The sequence below is a fragment of the Aquarana catesbeiana genome, linkage group LG05 (assembly GCF_042186555.1).
Source record: "Aquarana catesbeiana isolate 2022-GZ linkage group LG05, ASM4218655v1, whole genome shotgun sequence".
In the NCBI taxonomy this organism is placed as follows: Eukaryota; Metazoa; Chordata; class Amphibia; order Anura; family Ranidae; genus Aquarana; species Aquarana catesbeiana.
In genome coordinates, this window is record NC_133328.1 from 25,675,254 (window position 1) to 25,692,406 (window position 17,153).

Below are 17,153 nucleotides of genomic sequence, written 5' to 3' on the forward strand. Positions count from 1 at the left end.
TTGGGAGAGCAGGGGGGATCGGCTCCCCCCGCTACTCTGCAAAAACTGCGGGCAGCGCAGGGCTTAAGTGGCAGCTGCTTTGGGCCCCACAGCAATGACAGGGCCCAGGGCAGCTGCCCCTTTTGCCCTGCGTTAAAGACTGCCCTGGATGTCTCCTGGTTTTTTTTTTTTATTATCAAAGTAAAACTGGTCCAAAATAATGAAAATGATATTTTTTAATATCTAGCTGTAAATATCTTGCCATTACCATTACCCACCACCATATAACAACGCAAAATAAATTTTCCTTCTGACGATTACAGAAATACCGCATATGTGTATGTTGTTATTTGTGGTTTGTACCAGAGTAGGGTCCAGAGACAATAATGCTCGTATTGCTTTTTTTTTCAATTCTATCTATGCTACTAAATAGAAAAAAACACTTTTTTTTATGATACCTAAGACACACTGATTCTTTGACCTTTGACCCTAACCATGACCGTTTGGCTTTAACCCTGACCCTAACCTTCACCTACATCAAACCCGGTCCTAGCTAATTTATCTTTATTCTACAGTATTTGTTTATTTATTTATTTTCTTTGTACAACTTTTTTTTGTTTACAATCTTCTCCTCTAGCAAGGAGAAAAAGATACATTGGGGCTGAATTGTAACTTTTTTTTCTTACTAGAGGAGAAGAATTGTAAACACAAAAAAGTCATACTTTTCTTGTACTCTTTCTCCTCTTGAATGGAGAAAAGATACAATGTATTATATAATGTATCCTGTTTGTATACAATGTATTATATAATGTATCCTGTATGTTTTTAATAATGTATCCTGTATGAATACAATGTAATATATAATGTATCCTGCATGTATACAATGTAATATATAATGTATCCTGTATGTATTATATAATGTATCCTGTATGTAATATATAGTGTATCCTGTATGTATACAATGTATTATATAATGTATCCTGTATGTATACGATGTAATATATAATGTACCCTGTATGTATTATATAATGTATCCTGTATGTAATATATAATGTATCCTGTATGTATGCAATGTAATATATAATGTATCCTGTATGTATACCACAGGGGTAGGCAACCCCCCGCCACTGATGGCGCAAGCGGCACGCCAAGCCTCTTTTGCCAGCACTTGACACCCTCCCCATTAGCAGAGCAGTGCAGGGAAGTGTCGGTGAGACAATAATGCATTCCAATTTCAGAATTCCCCACACCGCACTGAGGGGGAGGCACTGCGCCCCCACACATTGTAAAAGATAGGAAACATTGTTTGGTCCTCTAACTTTGCTGTAGCTGCGATCGTCAGCTTTTGTGATGAGTAAGAGATTGGGTGCAGTTCTGGTAGAGAGGGGGTGGGGGGGGGCTATCCCTGTTTCCAGGAGGAGGAGGACTGTCATTGACCACTGCTAAAGCCAATCACAGCCCTGCTAGCCCTGCTCACCATCTGGAGGAAGATGACTATCTTGGTTGCCACTACCAATCTCAGAAAGAAGGGATTTCACTGTGATTGAGAAAACCCCAATCAGGTAACAGTTTGTGGAATTACTGTTTAGCTTTGGGGAACTTTGTTGAAATTATTCCTGAACCTTTGCGTCACTTACTACTGAACCCTGGCACTCTGTCTCCCTTCAAGCCACAGCCAGTATTCAGCGCAATGAAAATCACACCCAACTTTTCCTGTGGTGCAGAGCGCCGCACCTTTTCTCAGCTGCGGGGGCCCAATTTATGATCCTGCACACAAGCCTACCACTTTCAGAAAATGCCCCTAACCCGAGCTCATCATTTTGCATCCATTCCAGATGCTTGTATGATACATCCCATACATCACATACATCCCATACATTACATACATCCCATACATCCCATACATCCCATACATCACATACATCCCATACATCACATACATCCCATACATCACATACATCCCATACATCACATACATCCCATACATCCCATACATCACATACATCACATACATCACATACATCCCATACATCCCATACAAGCACGTGGGCTGGATGCAAGAGGTGGATCAGCAGGATGAGTGTGTCAGGACAGGTAGATGTGTTTCACCACTCTGCATATCATAGATGAGAAGAGGGTACAGCACTAGGGAAATGAGCAGAAGGGGTTCAGAGGTGGGGCAGATGTGCAGGGAGGTACAGTGGTGGAAGAGGTGAGAAGGGGGTTCAGTGTTGGGCCAGATGAGCAGGGGGGTTTAGTGTTGGGGCAGATGAGAAGGGGGTTCAGTGGTGGGACAGAAAAGTAGGGGGTAGAGCAGTGGGGCAGATGTGAAAGGAGGTGTATTGGTGGGACAGATGAGCAGGGGTTTACAGTGGTGGGGCAGGAGAGCAGGGGGGTACAGAGGTGAGACAGATGTGCAGGAGGTACATTGGTGGGGCAGATGATAAAGCGGGTTACAGTGGTGGGGCAGATGGGTTCATTGTTAAGACAGATGAGAAGGTGGGGGTACAGTGGCGGAGTAGATGAGAAAGGGGGGTAAATTGATGGGGCAGATTAGCAGGGGGTTACAGTGGTGGGACAGATATGCAGGAGGTTCAGTGGTGGGACAGAAAAGCAGGGGGTTACAGTGGTGGGACAGATGAGCAGGGGGGGGTTCAGTGTTGGGGCAGAGGAGAAAGGAGGTACATTGGTGGGACAGATGAGCAGGGGGTTATAGCGGTGGGGCAGAGGAGCAGTGGGGTACAGAGGTGGGGCAGATGTGCAAAGGGGTGCAGAGGAGAAAGGAGGTACATCGGTGGAACACATGAGCAGGGGGTTACAGTAGGGGGACAGAAAAGCAGGATGGTACAGTGGTGGGACAGAAGAGCAGGTTGGTACATTGGTGGGACAGATGAGCAGGGGGGTACAGTGGTGGGGCAGAAGTACAGGGGGTTACAGTGGTGGGGCAGATGAACAGGGGGGACAGTGATCTGAGGTGTGGAGTTGCAGGAATTGGGGCTGATCTGAGGCATGAAAGTGCATGATTTTAATTTCTCACTATAAAGTTTACAGCATTTACTTTATAAAAAATCCTTTTCGAGATTGAGAGTGTGAAGTTGACATTTTTTTGTTATAAAATTGGCACGCTCAATTTCTTTGGCACACTGTGCTCAAAAGGTTGCCTACCCCTGTTATACCATGTATTATATACTGTACTCTATATGTATATGATGTATTATATAATGCAGGGCTCAAAATTTCAAGTCCTGAACTATTAGCCAGGCCTCAAGGGTTATTCGCCACCAGTTGCCCCACCCAACCCTGACCCTGCCCGCCCCTAATTCCGCCCCCTAAACACGCCCTCAAAAAATTATCTCATGAAATGACACATAAATGTTTTATGTAGAATAACGTTATAAAAATAAATACTAACAACTTTATCCGTGCCCAACAATACAGCCTACCTGTGTCCATCAATGCTGCTTCACATGTGTCCATTAATGCCGCTTCACATGTGCCCACCAATGCAGCCTGTGCAGTGGCGGCTGGTGCTCAAAATTTTTGGGGGGTGCAAACAAACTGAAAAAAAATCATATACATCATACACATATAGAGTACAGTATATAATACATGGTATAACAGGGGTAGGCAACCTTTTGAGCACAGTGTGCCAAATAAATTGAGCGTGCCGACGTGCAGACCCGAGCACCTGATTGGTTGAGAGGTGGTTCAGTCTTAGCAAAGCGAATTCCTTCGCTTTGCTAACACACAGCTGAGTGAACAGCGACCGCACAGCACTGCGCCCGCTGTTCACCTTTTTGGGCGCCTATTAGAGCCTACGACTCTAATCAGGTGCTTCCAAAAAACACCCCCGCCGCTGTAATTCAGGTGCCCGGCGCCCAAAAAAGGGCCAGACACCTGAATAGGGGGTGTCAGCGGCGACCATAGATATCTATGGTGATAGAGCAGTGCCAGGAGAGAGGAGGCGGCGCTCCTGCGCCCTTTATGGATGCACTGCCACTGAGCCTGTGCCCATCAATGTAGCCTGCCTGTGCAAGGAAATAGAGGAGAGGAAGAGGAGAGCCACCCCGATGATCAGAGCATGGGGAACACAGCGATAACAGCTTTCATTTCAATTGCCGTGTGTTCCCCGCACTCGCCGTCACATACAGCCCGCCTCCTGGCTGGGGAACTTTGGTAGACAGATCACCCTTCCAGGGATTGGACGGGTGATCTGTCTATCAAAGTACCTGGCTAGGGGGCGGGCTGTATACGACAGCGAGTGCAGGGAACACATGGCAATTTAAATGAAAGCTGTTATCGCTGTGCTCCCCGTGCTCTGATCATCGGGGCGGCTCCCTCTCTCTTCCCCTCCGCGATCGCGGGGAGAAGGACTCCCATTCAACCCCACCTGCCGGCGGTGCTCGCCCCCCCCTCCCAGGCAGCCTTTCCTCGCCAGTCCTCAAATTCCGCTCGCGAGCAGGTGAGTGGAATTTTTGAGGGCTGATATACGGTATCCTGTATGTATATGATGTACTGTATTATGTAATGTATCCTACATGAATACAATGTATTATATAATGTATTCTGTATGTAATATATAATATTTCCTGTATGTATACAATGTATTATAGGATTCCAGGTATCAATATTTTATACATAGTTACAATTGCCCCAGCTAGGATGGATATTACTATGTATATACCGTACTTGTGGGATCCCTCTAGATTCTGGAAATCACTGACACCACTACTACCACCATTCAGACAGCACTACTACAGTGATCTGCCTTGCTACATGTGAACACAGGAGGTTACTTGCTTGATATGGGTGCAATTCAGAGAATGTTTAGCATTTTCTGAATGAATGCAAGGTATCTCTGATTGGACGAGGTGGAGCAGTGATGTCATGGAAGCTAGTGGAGATCACTGGAGTAGTGGGGTCTATTTCAGTGATTTCCAGCTTCCAGGACCGTCAGTCAGGTATTGTTCCCATGCCGTAGGTTTCCCCTCCACACTGCACTGGTTAAATGTCCATTTGGCTGGGGATGGGTAAGGGGATAAAGCAGTAGTGTATTTAGGTTTTGTGCTGCCCTAGGCCTGACTAAACTCGTGCACCCCCCTAATTTAAATATGACCCACCCCTTCCCGTCAAGGCCACACCCCTTGCTGTTTAAGACCCGCCCTGAAATTTTCGAGTGGGGACACTAGTTCTGAGGGCCTGGGGGGGGGGGATGGATTCCCTTAATTTTCAAAGATTTCCCTTTCCACTTCCTGTTTGGCTATAGGGCAGGAAGTGAAGGGAAATAAGGATGGTAACAAATAAACTGACAGGGGTTATAACCCTCCTTTACTCTATCCAAAATGAAAAAAAAAAGTGTTGCCCAAACTTCCACTTTAAGCACAATTTTCTGATAATTTTATGGAGAGGACTAAGAAGATATAACCATGCCAATGGTGCAGCAGAAAACATATAGCACAGCGAGGAAGGTTTGTGGTCCAGGATGATAGGACAGTCAAAGTTAGAAGCGCCCCCCCCCCCAGTTGCGGAATGCCGGCCGCCCCCATACTGGAAGCAGTGCGGCCGCTTTATGGGGGCGCTAGACTAATTTGCCTCTCAGCCCAGTCCACCCCATAAGATTGGTGCTACACTAATGCCCTGTACACACGGTCGGACTTTCCGACGGAATATGTGCGATCGGAGCGTGTTGTCGGAAATTCCGACCGTGTGTAGGCTCCATCGGACTTTTTCCATCGGAATTTCGCACACACAAAGTTTGAGAGCAGGCTATAAAATTTTCCGACAGCAAAATCCGACCGCGTGTGGACAATTCCGGCGCACAAAGTGCCACGCATGCTCAGAAAAAATTAAGAGACAAAAGTTATTGGCTACTGCCCCGTTTATAGTCCCGACGTACGTGTTTTTTACGTCACCGCGTTCAGAACCATCAGATTTTCCGACAACTTTGTGTGATTGTGTCTATGCAAGACAAGTTTGAACCAATATCCATCAGAAAAAATCCATGGATTTTGTTGTCGGAATGTCTGATCAATGTCCGACTGTGTGTACGGGGCATAACAGCGCAAGCTGGCGGGAACTCTTTCCGTGCTTCCCCCCCTGCAAAGTGCTGCCCTAGGCCTAGGCCAGGATACAGTGTTGGGGTAAGGGATAACCACAAACAACTTATTCCTCCCTCCCTCAGCAGCCTGTGATCTCTGACATTCCATGTTGTGCCCATGCAATCCTCCAGTACAAAGCAGGACTGTTGGCCCTGCATTGTACCCAATGACATCAGAGAGCTGTGACCAGTCGTGCAGCAAAGTGAAGCTGCGGCGGAGCGATCCCACAAAGAGGAGGAAGCATTTTTTATTTATTCCTGTGGATTCATTTAACCCATGCAGTGCAGGGTGGGCCCACTGTATAGGTACATATTTAATTATTATTATTATACAGGATTTATATAGCGCCAACAGTTTTCACAGCGCTTTACAATATAAAGGGAGACAATAGAATAAAATGCAAGAGAGTTAGGAGGCCCCTGTTTATAAGAGCTTACAATCTAATTGATCTAATTTTGAATTTGTTACATTTGCACAACTGGTCACATGTTATAAGGAGCGTTAAACTTCTTATCTTATTTATTGGAAAGCTCCCAAAGCCACAGATCTCTGTGATAATGTATCTGTCCTTTCATTCCACCGATAATACTGCTGCCTGGGTGTGATGAGACTTTGATCTGATTTGAACTTGTTGTCTGACTGTGCATATTATAGAGAATATATAGGGATGATATTGATAACCAGCTACAGTAGGAGGTTTGGGGTTTTATTCTGCTACATTTTTTGGGGGTTTTGGATGGAGCGGAGAGGGATTAGATCCAGGGACGTGCAGTCAGGGGAGGCAGGTGAGGCAGAGCCATGAACAAAAAAAAAAAAAAAAAACATCGAGCTCCGAGGGTCATAGCTCGGCAACCTGGGGTCACAGAGACCCAAAATTTGGGGGGAAGGTAGCTGAAGTCCTACCCCATAATGCACTGCAAGATCACAGCGCATTGCTGTATAATGATTGGCCAAAGCATGCGCCTGACCTGCATGCTTTGGCCAATCACAGCGCGCTCTGCTTAGAGAGCCATAATTAATAAGGGTGCCTTTGGCCGAGAGAGAGAGAGAGAGAGAGAGAGAGGGAGAGGGAGAGGGAGAGGGAGAGGGAGAGGGAGAGGGAGAGGGAGAGGGAGAGAGAGAGAGAGATAGAGAGAGAGAGATAGAGAGAGAGAGAGAGAGAGAGAGAGAGAGAGAGAGAGAGAGAGAGAGAAAAAACAAAAGGCAAAGAGAAAGAAAACTAAAAGGAAAGACCTGCTGTGCGACGTGTACTTTGTCTATATCAGTGATGGCAAACCTCGGCACCCCAGATGTTTTGGAACTACATTTCCCATGATGCTCATGGGAGTGTATTAATATGCACATATACACAGTCTCGTATACAGTATACAATACAGTGTAGTGAGGTGTTTAAAAAAAATATACCCATCATGTCCGGAAGGCCTCCAAGAAGAGACGGATGCTCACAAGCCACTAAAAGAGGGCAAGCAGCCTCTGAAATAATATTTAACAGCAGGGACTGTTCCTGCACCCAACAAGAGTAACTGGGGGGGGGTTACAGTGTTCTGGCACCACCAACACCTAAGGCCCAATGTTTCTGCCCCTGTTTAACAGGAGCATGTAATTACAATTTTTGATATAGTATTTTTGATATAATATTTCTATGCAGGGCCCGTTTCTGTGCCAGAGTAACTGTGAGGTCTTACAGTGTTTTAAAGCAATATAACCAAGCGCTCCCCCAAACCAAAGGCCCAGTTTTCTGCAGAGTATATAGGGCAGGCCGTATAATATATATACTGCTGTTCATAGTATATAGTGCCTGGGGGCCTGAAGGGTCTGGTATGGATTTTGGGGGGGGACATCCACGCTATTTTTTTTGGTATTTTTATCTATATTCCTGGGATCGGACAAGCAGGAGATCACCGTCACCGTCATGCAGGAGATCGCTCTGATAGTGTAAGAACAATTGCATTGCCCAATAATTGTTACTGACAGTTGCTGCTTTCATTGACATGTACAGATGATAGGAATACCTGAACGGCCCAGGTGCATCCTTTTGTGTAAGCTCCTCCCCATGTCATGTGATTATTTTTGTTAAAACCTTAGATATGAATGAGTTTTGGAAGAAACATGACATCTGTGATCTGCAGAGCTACTCTTCAATTGTACAGAAAACAAAATAAGAGGAAGGAGACAAGATTTCACCTTTTCTTTAATATGAAGAGAAATGTGACCCTTTTCCATTACCGTTCTTATGCTCCATGTCCAGAGCTGGCCAGAAGAGGGAAACAAATGGAAAAAGTATTACAATCAGGGGTTTGGTGCTGCCTCCTGTAAAGCCATAGGACAATGGTCTTCAAGCTGAGGCCCTTTGCACTATTTCTTCCACTGACACCAATTATGTAGCTCTATTCCTTCCACGGCCCCAATGATGGGGCACTGTTCTTCCCACCAACACCAATGATGGGGCACTGTTCTTCCCACCAACACCAATGATGGGGCACTATTACCCCAACTGAAACCAATGATAGAGTTCTATTCCTCCCACTGATACCAATGATGAGGCACTATTTCTCCCACTGATACCAATGATGGGGCACTATTCCTTTCACTGATACCAATGATGGGGCACTATTCCTCCCACTGATACCAATGATGGGGCACTATTCCTCCCATTGATACCAATGATAGGGCACTGTTCCTTCCACTGACACCAGCAATGGAGCACTATTTCTCCCACTAACACCAATGATAGAGCTCTATTCCTCCCACTGGCAGCAATGATAGGGCACTATTACTTCCACTGCCACCAAGGATGGGGCACTATTTCTCCCACTGATACCAATAATGGGGCACTATTCCTCCCACTGATACTAATGATAGGGCACTGTTCCTACCACTGAAATCAGTGGTGGGGCACTGTTCCTTCCACTGACACCAATGATGGGGCACTATTCCTATCACGGATACCAATAATGGGGTACTATTCCTCCCACTGATTCCAATGATGGGGCATTATTCTTCCCACAGATACCAATAATGGGGCACTATTCATTCCACTGCCACCAAGGATTGGGCACTATTCCTCCCACTGATACCAATAATGGGGCACTATTTCTTCCACTGACACCAAGTATGGGGCACTATTTCTCCTCCTACTGACCACCAAGCCTGAGACATTGTCTAATCCTACTGACACTGGGGCATTTTCCACTCCTACTGGCCACACTTCAGCCCTCCTAAACTCTGAAGGACTGTAAATTGGCCCTTTGTTAAGAGACGTCTGCCATAGAGGGACATCAGACTGTAAGTTCTATTGTAGACAACAATTCATCTGAATGCAGCAGATTATGTATACTTAAAAAAAGAAACAATACATAAAATACATTTAAATTCATATAATTGTTGTTTTTAAACATTAGATTTTTTAATAAAATCCTTAGCTTATACAGCTTTTGCTTTCTTTGTCAATGGCTGTGGACAGGGCCGATCCTGGACGCGGTGCACGGGGTGCAGTGCACCCAGGCGCCACAGAGGTGGGGGCGCTGAAGTGCCAGAGTGCTCCCCTCCCTCTTTCTTGTCCGTAGACGGCTCTCTGCTGGCCGCTGCCTCGACCTGCCGAGTGCCGAAGCCCATCCCCCCTCCCGTCAGAGGAGGAGAGCGAAATTAGATCGGAGAGGCTGTCTCTGTGTGAGAGACCAGCCGTGCAGTGACGTGACTGATGTCACGGGGGGGGTTGCCCGTGCCCGTGCCCAACGTGTTCCAGACAGTTCTCCTCCTCCGACCTCCCTGACACATGCTGCCCAAGCCTGACACACTCCACCTGGGCGGCGCGGCTGCACACTGTCCTCTCCTCTCCAGCTGCCGCCCGGGTGTTTTAAATTAACCTAATGTAGGGGGGGTGGTTTGTCCTGGGGGGGTCTATACTAATGTAGGCGGAGGGGTTTGTTTTGGGGGGTCTATACTAATGTAGGGGGAGGGGTTTGTCCTGGGGGGTCTATAGTAATGTAGGGGGGTGGTTTGTCCTGGGGAGTCTATACTAATGTAGGGGGAGGGGTTTGTCCTGGGGGGTCTATACTAATGTAGGGGGAGGGGTTTGTCCTGGGGAGTCTATAGTAATGTAGGGGGGGTGGTTTGTCCTGGGGGGTCTATACTAATGTAGGAGGAGGGGTTTGTCCTGGGGGGTCTATACTAATGTAGGGGGGGTGGTTTGTCCTGGGGGTCTATAGTAATGTAGGCGGGGTGGTTTGTCCTGGGGAGTCTCTGACCAATTCCTGTATTATATCTCCAGTCTCTGACTGTCTCCTGTACTATGTCTGTAGTCTCTGACCATCTCTTGTAACGTCTGCAGTCTCTGACCATCTCTTGTATTATGTCTGCAGTCTCTGACCATCTCCTGTACTATGTCTGCAGTCTCTGACCATCTCTTGTAACATGTCTGCAGTCTCTGATCATCTCTTGTATTATGTCTGCAGTCTCTGACCATCTCTTGTATCATGTCTGCAGTCTCTGACCATCTCTTGTATCATGTCTGCAGTCTCTGATCATCTCTTGTATTATGTCTGCAGTCTCTGACCATCTCTTGTAACATGTCTGCAGTCTCTGATCATCTCTTGTATTATGTCTGCAGTCTCCAACCATCTCTTGTAAGATGTATTCAGTCTCTGACCGTCTCCTGTAGTATGTCTGCAGTCTCTGACCATCTACTGTAATATGTTCGTATTCTCTGATCATCTCCTGTACTATGTCTGCAGTCTGACCAGTCTCTGACCATCTCCTGTATTATGTCTGCAGTCTCTGACCATCTCTTGTAACGTCTGCAGTCCCTGACAATCTCTTGTGTCATGTCTGCAGTCTCTGACCAATTCCTGTATTATATCTCCAGTCTCTGACCATCTCCTGTAATATGTCTGCATTCTCTGACCATCTCCTATACTATGTCTGCAGTCTCTGATCATCTCCTGTATTATGTCTGCAGTCTCTGATCATCTCCTGTACTATGTCTGCAGTCTCTGATCATCTCCTGTACTATGTCTGCAGTCTCTGATCATCTCCTGTACTATGTCTGCAGTCTCTGATCATCTCCTGTAATATGTCTGCAGTCTCTGATCATCTCCTGTATTATGTCTGGGGGCTCTCTCTAACAGACTCTCTAACAGACAGCTCTCTCTGTGTGCATCAGAGAGACTCCCCTCCAGGTCTCATTAGTGTACACTCTTCCTGTATTTGCTTTATTGTTAAGAGATCATGGGAGGATCCCAGGGTAACGAAGACTTTTTAGGGGAGCATCTCTGTGTTTGAGTCATTGCCATAGAAACATTTGTAAAGGGGAGGAGTTGGTAAGATGACCACGCCCACGTGGGGGCGCCAGAAATATTTCTGCATCCAGGCGTCTGTGACCCTAGGACCGGCCCTGGCTGTGGAGCTGTTTATTGAAATAACTAATGAATGGTGTCCTATTAAGGTTTACATTTTTATTAGGGATCTTCATAACACAATAGAAGAAACAACTATCAACATATACTTTACTGTACATAACACACCAAAGTAATATACACAAAAACATACTAAACTGACACAGATACAACACAGCCCTGATGGGTTTTCACTTTCATGATTTAAACTGTATTATTTTTGAAAAAGAAAACAATTCTAGAAACACATAAATGAAAAAGGTTGGAGTGAATTGCGATCAAAGAGATTGTAAAGGTATTTTTTTTTTTTTTTTTTTTAAATAACAAACATCTCTATATTTACCTGCCCCAAACCTCCTCTTCTCGGGTCCCCTGCCGGCCCCTCCTCTCTGTCCAGTGCCCCCATGGGAAGCCGCTCCACATGGGGGCACTCATGCGGGCTCGCTCCTGAGCCCCGCTGCCCCATCTATTAACCACTTGCTGACCAGCTCACGGCGGGGGGGACCCAAAGTGCGTGGCCAGCGGGCGCGATGTCCGCCGCCCACCCGCGATTGAGAGCACGAGAGCCAGAACGGGAATCTGTGTGTGTATACACACAGATCCCTGTTCTGACAGGGGAGGAGAGACAGATCTGCTGTTCCTAGTAATTAGGAACAACGATCTCCCTCCTCCTCCAGTCGGTCCCATCCCAGTATCACAGTTAGAAACACACATGAGGGAACACATTTAACCCCTTGATCGCCCCCTAGTGTTGACCCCTTCCCTGCCAGTGTTATTTACACAGTAATCAGTGCATTTTTTAAAGCACTGATCACTGTATAAATGTCAATGGTCCCAAAAAAGTGTCAAAAGTTTTGGATCTGTTGGGCGCAATGTCGCAGTCCCGCTAAAAATCTCAGATCGCCGCCATTACTAGTAAAAAAAATAAAATAATAAAAATGCCATAAATCTATCCCCTATTTTGTAGACGCTATAACTTTTGCACAAACCAATCAGTAAACACTTATTGCAATTTTATTTACCAAATATGTAGAAGAATACATATCGACCTAAACTGATGAAGCAACTTGTTTTTTAAAAAACTTTGGGGGGATATTTATTATAGCAAAAAGCAAAAAATACATTTTTTTTCTAAATTGTTGCTCTTTTTTCGTTTATAGCGCAAAAAAAAAAAAAAACGCAGGGGTGATCAAATACCACCAAAACAAAGCTCTATGTGGGGAAAAAAGGAGGTCAATTTTGTCTGGGTACAGCGTCACACGACCGCGCAATTGTCAGTTAAAGCGATGCAGTGTCGTATCACAAAAAAATGGCCTGGTCATTAAGGGGTCAAATCCTTTCAGGGCTGAAGCGGTTAATACAGACAGCGGGACTCGGCCCCGCCCCCCACTCCCTTTCATCACTGGCTTTGATTGACAGCAGCAGGAGCTAAAGGCTCCCCGTGCCCCAGCAAAGCCAATGAAACCCGGAAGTGAGAGGTGAGAAGACGTGCACAGCGCTGGATCGAATAAGGGCTCAGGTAGGTAAAAGGAGGGAGGTGAGGGGGGGATGCCTAAACATTTTTTACCTTAATGCATGGAATTCATTAGGGTAAAACAAATGTTTAAGCTTTAGAACCACTTTAAAGTTTCCCCGCATGCTCTGAGGGTGGCTCCAGAGGTGAGTACCGGAGTCATTCCAGCTAAACTGATTTGGCCGAAAAATTGGCGAAACCAAAACTCTCAGGCCTCCTGCAGACAGGACAGCAAAAAACGCTCCTTTTAAAGGCATTTGGGATTTTTTATACCTATAAATGTCCCTCTATGTTAACTTATGTGTACATGCACACGTAGGCATTTACAGGTGTTGAGAAGCAGGAGCATTTAAAGGCAACCCCCCCACACACACACACACACACACACACACACACACACATATACACACACATACACATACACACACACATACACACACACATACACAAACACACATACACACACACACACACACACACACATATACACACACATACACATACACACACACATACACACACACATACACACACACACACACACACACACACACACACATATACACACACATATACACACACATACACACACACACACACACACATACACACACACATACACACACACATACACACACACATACACACACACACACAAACACACACACACATACACACACACACACATGTGCACACTTGCGCGTTCAAAAGAGGAGCATTTAGGCAGAAAAATATGTGCATAAATGTACATTAACGCTAGATGTGTTTAGGCACATTTGTGCATTAATACCTTCTAATGACAATAATAAATGAATATTCTGGCCAATAGAATGCATTAACGCTAAATGCGTGAACACACATGAACTCAAATAAGCACACAAAATACAGCTTTGACCTCTCTGAGTAAGCCCCCGGGGAGGGGATGAAATGCGTTGGGATGTGGCTTAGATGGAGCTGGCTGAGGCTGCTTTTAATCATGTAACGGACGGCTTTGTATAGGGTGCAGCGATTGGGGTATTGTCTCATTTTCATCGTTTACATAGAGTTAAGCCTGGCTCTTACCCACCCTGCACCCACAGTGGAATCTACTGGACAAAACTACAGAGGCCTATGCAGGAACCCAAAGCTTTAGCCAGGTTCAGGTGTGTTTTTTAAGCTGCATTTGGAGGAGCAGGCCATTCAGGGGAGGTAAAAAAAATAGCCCTGTGTACGTGAGATCTCAATTTCACTTTTTGAGCTGCTTAGTAAAATATCCTTTTAAAAAAAAAAATCTATTCCTTTTTTTTTTTTTTTGATTTGCGTTCTGGTGCAAATTGCATCTATAATGCAGTATACAGAGAGCACCGTACCGAACCACAAACACATAAAATGCATTGTGGTGTGCTGAGTTGTAAAAAATTATCATGTGCATTTTTTCTGTCTGTTGGAGTTTGTTCCTGATCCAACGAGACATTGCTTGTGCAGCCACACACTGAAAGGGACGATTCACACTTTTGCACCCAAGAGTGTCAATGGGGGTTATTTACTAAAGGAAAATCCACTTTGCACTGCAAGCGCACTTGGAAGTAAAGTCGCTGTAGATCCGAGGGGGACACGCAAGGAAAATAAAAAACAGCATTTTAGCTTGCACATGATTGGATAATAAAATCAGCAGAGCTTCCACTCATTTCAGATCTACCCCTAAAGCCCCATACACACTATCAGATTTTCTGCTGATTTTTCCTTCAGATTTACCAAAACCATATAATATGAGGTCAAACCTTAGGAGTTTCAATTTGTATGCAATCAGGCAGGCCCTTGCACTACATGGTTTTGGTAAATCTGAAGACAAAAATCAGCAGAAAATCTGATAGTGTGTATGGGGCTTTAGATTTAGAGCGACTGCGGTTCCAAGTGCACTTTCAGTGCAAAGTGGATTTGCCTTTCGTGAATAACCCCTATTGTGTAGTAACATGCGTTGCATTAAGGAAGCCCATAAAGTGCATTAAGGTGGTCAGTGTTAGAGGGTGTGGCCACACAGTCAATGTCTTGTTGGATCAGAAACAGGTGAACATAAAGGTGCAGTTACACTTTATGTTTTGCTGCACATAATTGGGTATCCTAAGTAATCACAGCTTTATTTTACGCTCTAAATTCATTGGACTATTCTCTTATCCTTATTATAAGGTCATTTGAGTCATTGACCACCAACACATAATCAGGCAAAGGGTTCTCACTTCAATATAAGGTTCCAAAAAAATGATTTAAGTGGACCAGCACCAAAGTCCTGTCCATCCATATAATCGAAGATCTCCTTGTATAAATTGTATTCTATGGATCCAGTGCTTCGTTACCCATGGACTGTACAGAGATGAAGTATTATGTTCTGTCACTTCAGGAAACTTCCTTTAGTCTTGGACCAACTCTCACTGGGCTTAATGAAAAATTCTGAAAACAAAAAAGTTATTGTTAATTTGAAAAGCTGTAGGGAACGCATTGAGTATCTAACAGTACAGTATCTAAAAGAGAACGTTTTTGTGTAGGTTGTGGCAGCCAAAGTTTACGTTTTAATGGCTCATCTGGCAAGCCTGGTTAGAGGCATGAGAAATGGGGTTTGAATGAATCCATATGGGCTGCTTGTCTCAAAGTCCTGAGTTACAGAACACGGAGGGACACTGCAGTAGGCATACTATTCCGTTGGGCTCAACAAATGTCCACCACATGCAAGTATAGGCTGGTTATATTCAAGGTTACTTTTGAATCCCTTTTCAGTACTGATCTCTTTATTTCTCCAACATGCATTGAGAATATGTGTTATAAGCAACAACAAAAATGTATCTTATGAACTAATCACAAAAAACAAGGTCCTATATTGTCTAAACCAGGGTTTCTTAACCAGAGTTCCTCCAGGGGTTGCTAGGGGTTCCTTGAGCAATGAGCAGTTTAGTTTACATTGACACCATTGATCTTTTTAGCTATCTGTAAAGGGGTAATTCTTCCCAAGGACCACAAGTGTAAGGAGCATTCTTCCCACTGACCATCAGACTAAACTATCATGAGTTGTAGATATAGTCATTTTTAGCAGGAGTTCCCTGAGCATGAAAAGCTAATTCAAGGGTTCCTCTGTATTGAAAAGGCTGAGAAAGTCTGATCTAAACTAATCTGGAAGTTCTAGGATTCCTTAGATAAAGTTAAGCATCTAAACTTTGTGGATGTCTGACCATCACTTTTGCTTGCTGGATTCCAAAACTACGGGTATAAATTTACAAACCCCTCCTTTGTAGATGCAACAGCTTCCACTGTTCTGGGAAGGTTTTCCACAAGAACCTGTAGTGTCTCCATGGAAATTTGTGACCATTCAGCAGAAAGAACATTTGTGAGGCTCGGTACTGATATTGGTTGAGAAGGCCTGGCTCACAATCATCATTCCAATTCATCCTAAAGGTATTCCGTAGGGTTGAATTCAGGGCTTTCTGCAGGATATCGGAGTTCTTCCACAGCAAACTCATCAAAATCTGCCTTTATGGAGCTGACTTTGTGTATGTGAACTCCCTAGAAAAGTTCTGAAGAAATCCCCTAAATTGATTTCTTGGTTGGGCTAGTTTAAACACCTGCCTGGTGTTCACTGGATTCCAGTTGAACTGCTTGTGTCACCAGACTGTGAGTATATATTATTCCAATGGCAGTGACAAGTACAGTAGTCCAGCTGAAAAGCCAGTGAAGACCTTGAACTCTGCTTCAGGCCACTCAAAAAATGTTTTTGGATGTAGTCTATTCATGTTGTGTTTGAGGTTCACAATGCAACCACTGCTCCTTCAAGACTGGGGACATTTGATTTTGTACACATAAATGAATTGATGTGTTACTGCTTTTTTAAGAACATCCTGGTGAAAAGGCAAATCAAAGGCTAGAGATGACTGGTATAATTTGTCACATAGTAACATTTTGCAGTAAATCTGTCCTTGGTTTATTGTGAGCTAGGGTTTGTTGGGTAGAAATGATAGTCTTCGATTAAGAGCCTGTTTTCCAAAGTGAATGGCAAAGTGCTTTGATACCACCTTTTTTCTAGTTTACTATTACGACTGAATGAAAATAAATATTCACACAGGAGGGTAAATAATGCAATTACAGTTGTGCTCATAAGTTTATATACCCTGACAGAATTGATGATTTCTTGGCCATTTTTCAGAG

General features: G+C 44.7%; 1 protein-coding gene across 1 annotated transcript in view; it reads right to left on the minus strand.

Annotated features, from left to right (window-relative positions):
- Positions 1 to 14,809: 14,809 nt before the first annotated feature.
- LG05H7orf78 (linkage group 05 C7orf78 homolog) overlaps positions 14,810 to 17,153 on the minus strand; it is a 44,360-nt gene continuing 42,016 nt past the window's right edge. The window contains exon 6 of the mRNA XM_073632652.1: positions 14,810 to 15,410. Within this exon, the coding sequence (XP_073488753.1) occupies positions 15,357 to 15,410 (54 nt within the window). The 3' untranslated portion in view covers positions 14,810 to 15,356. The remainder of the gene's footprint in view (positions 15,411 to 17,153) is intronic.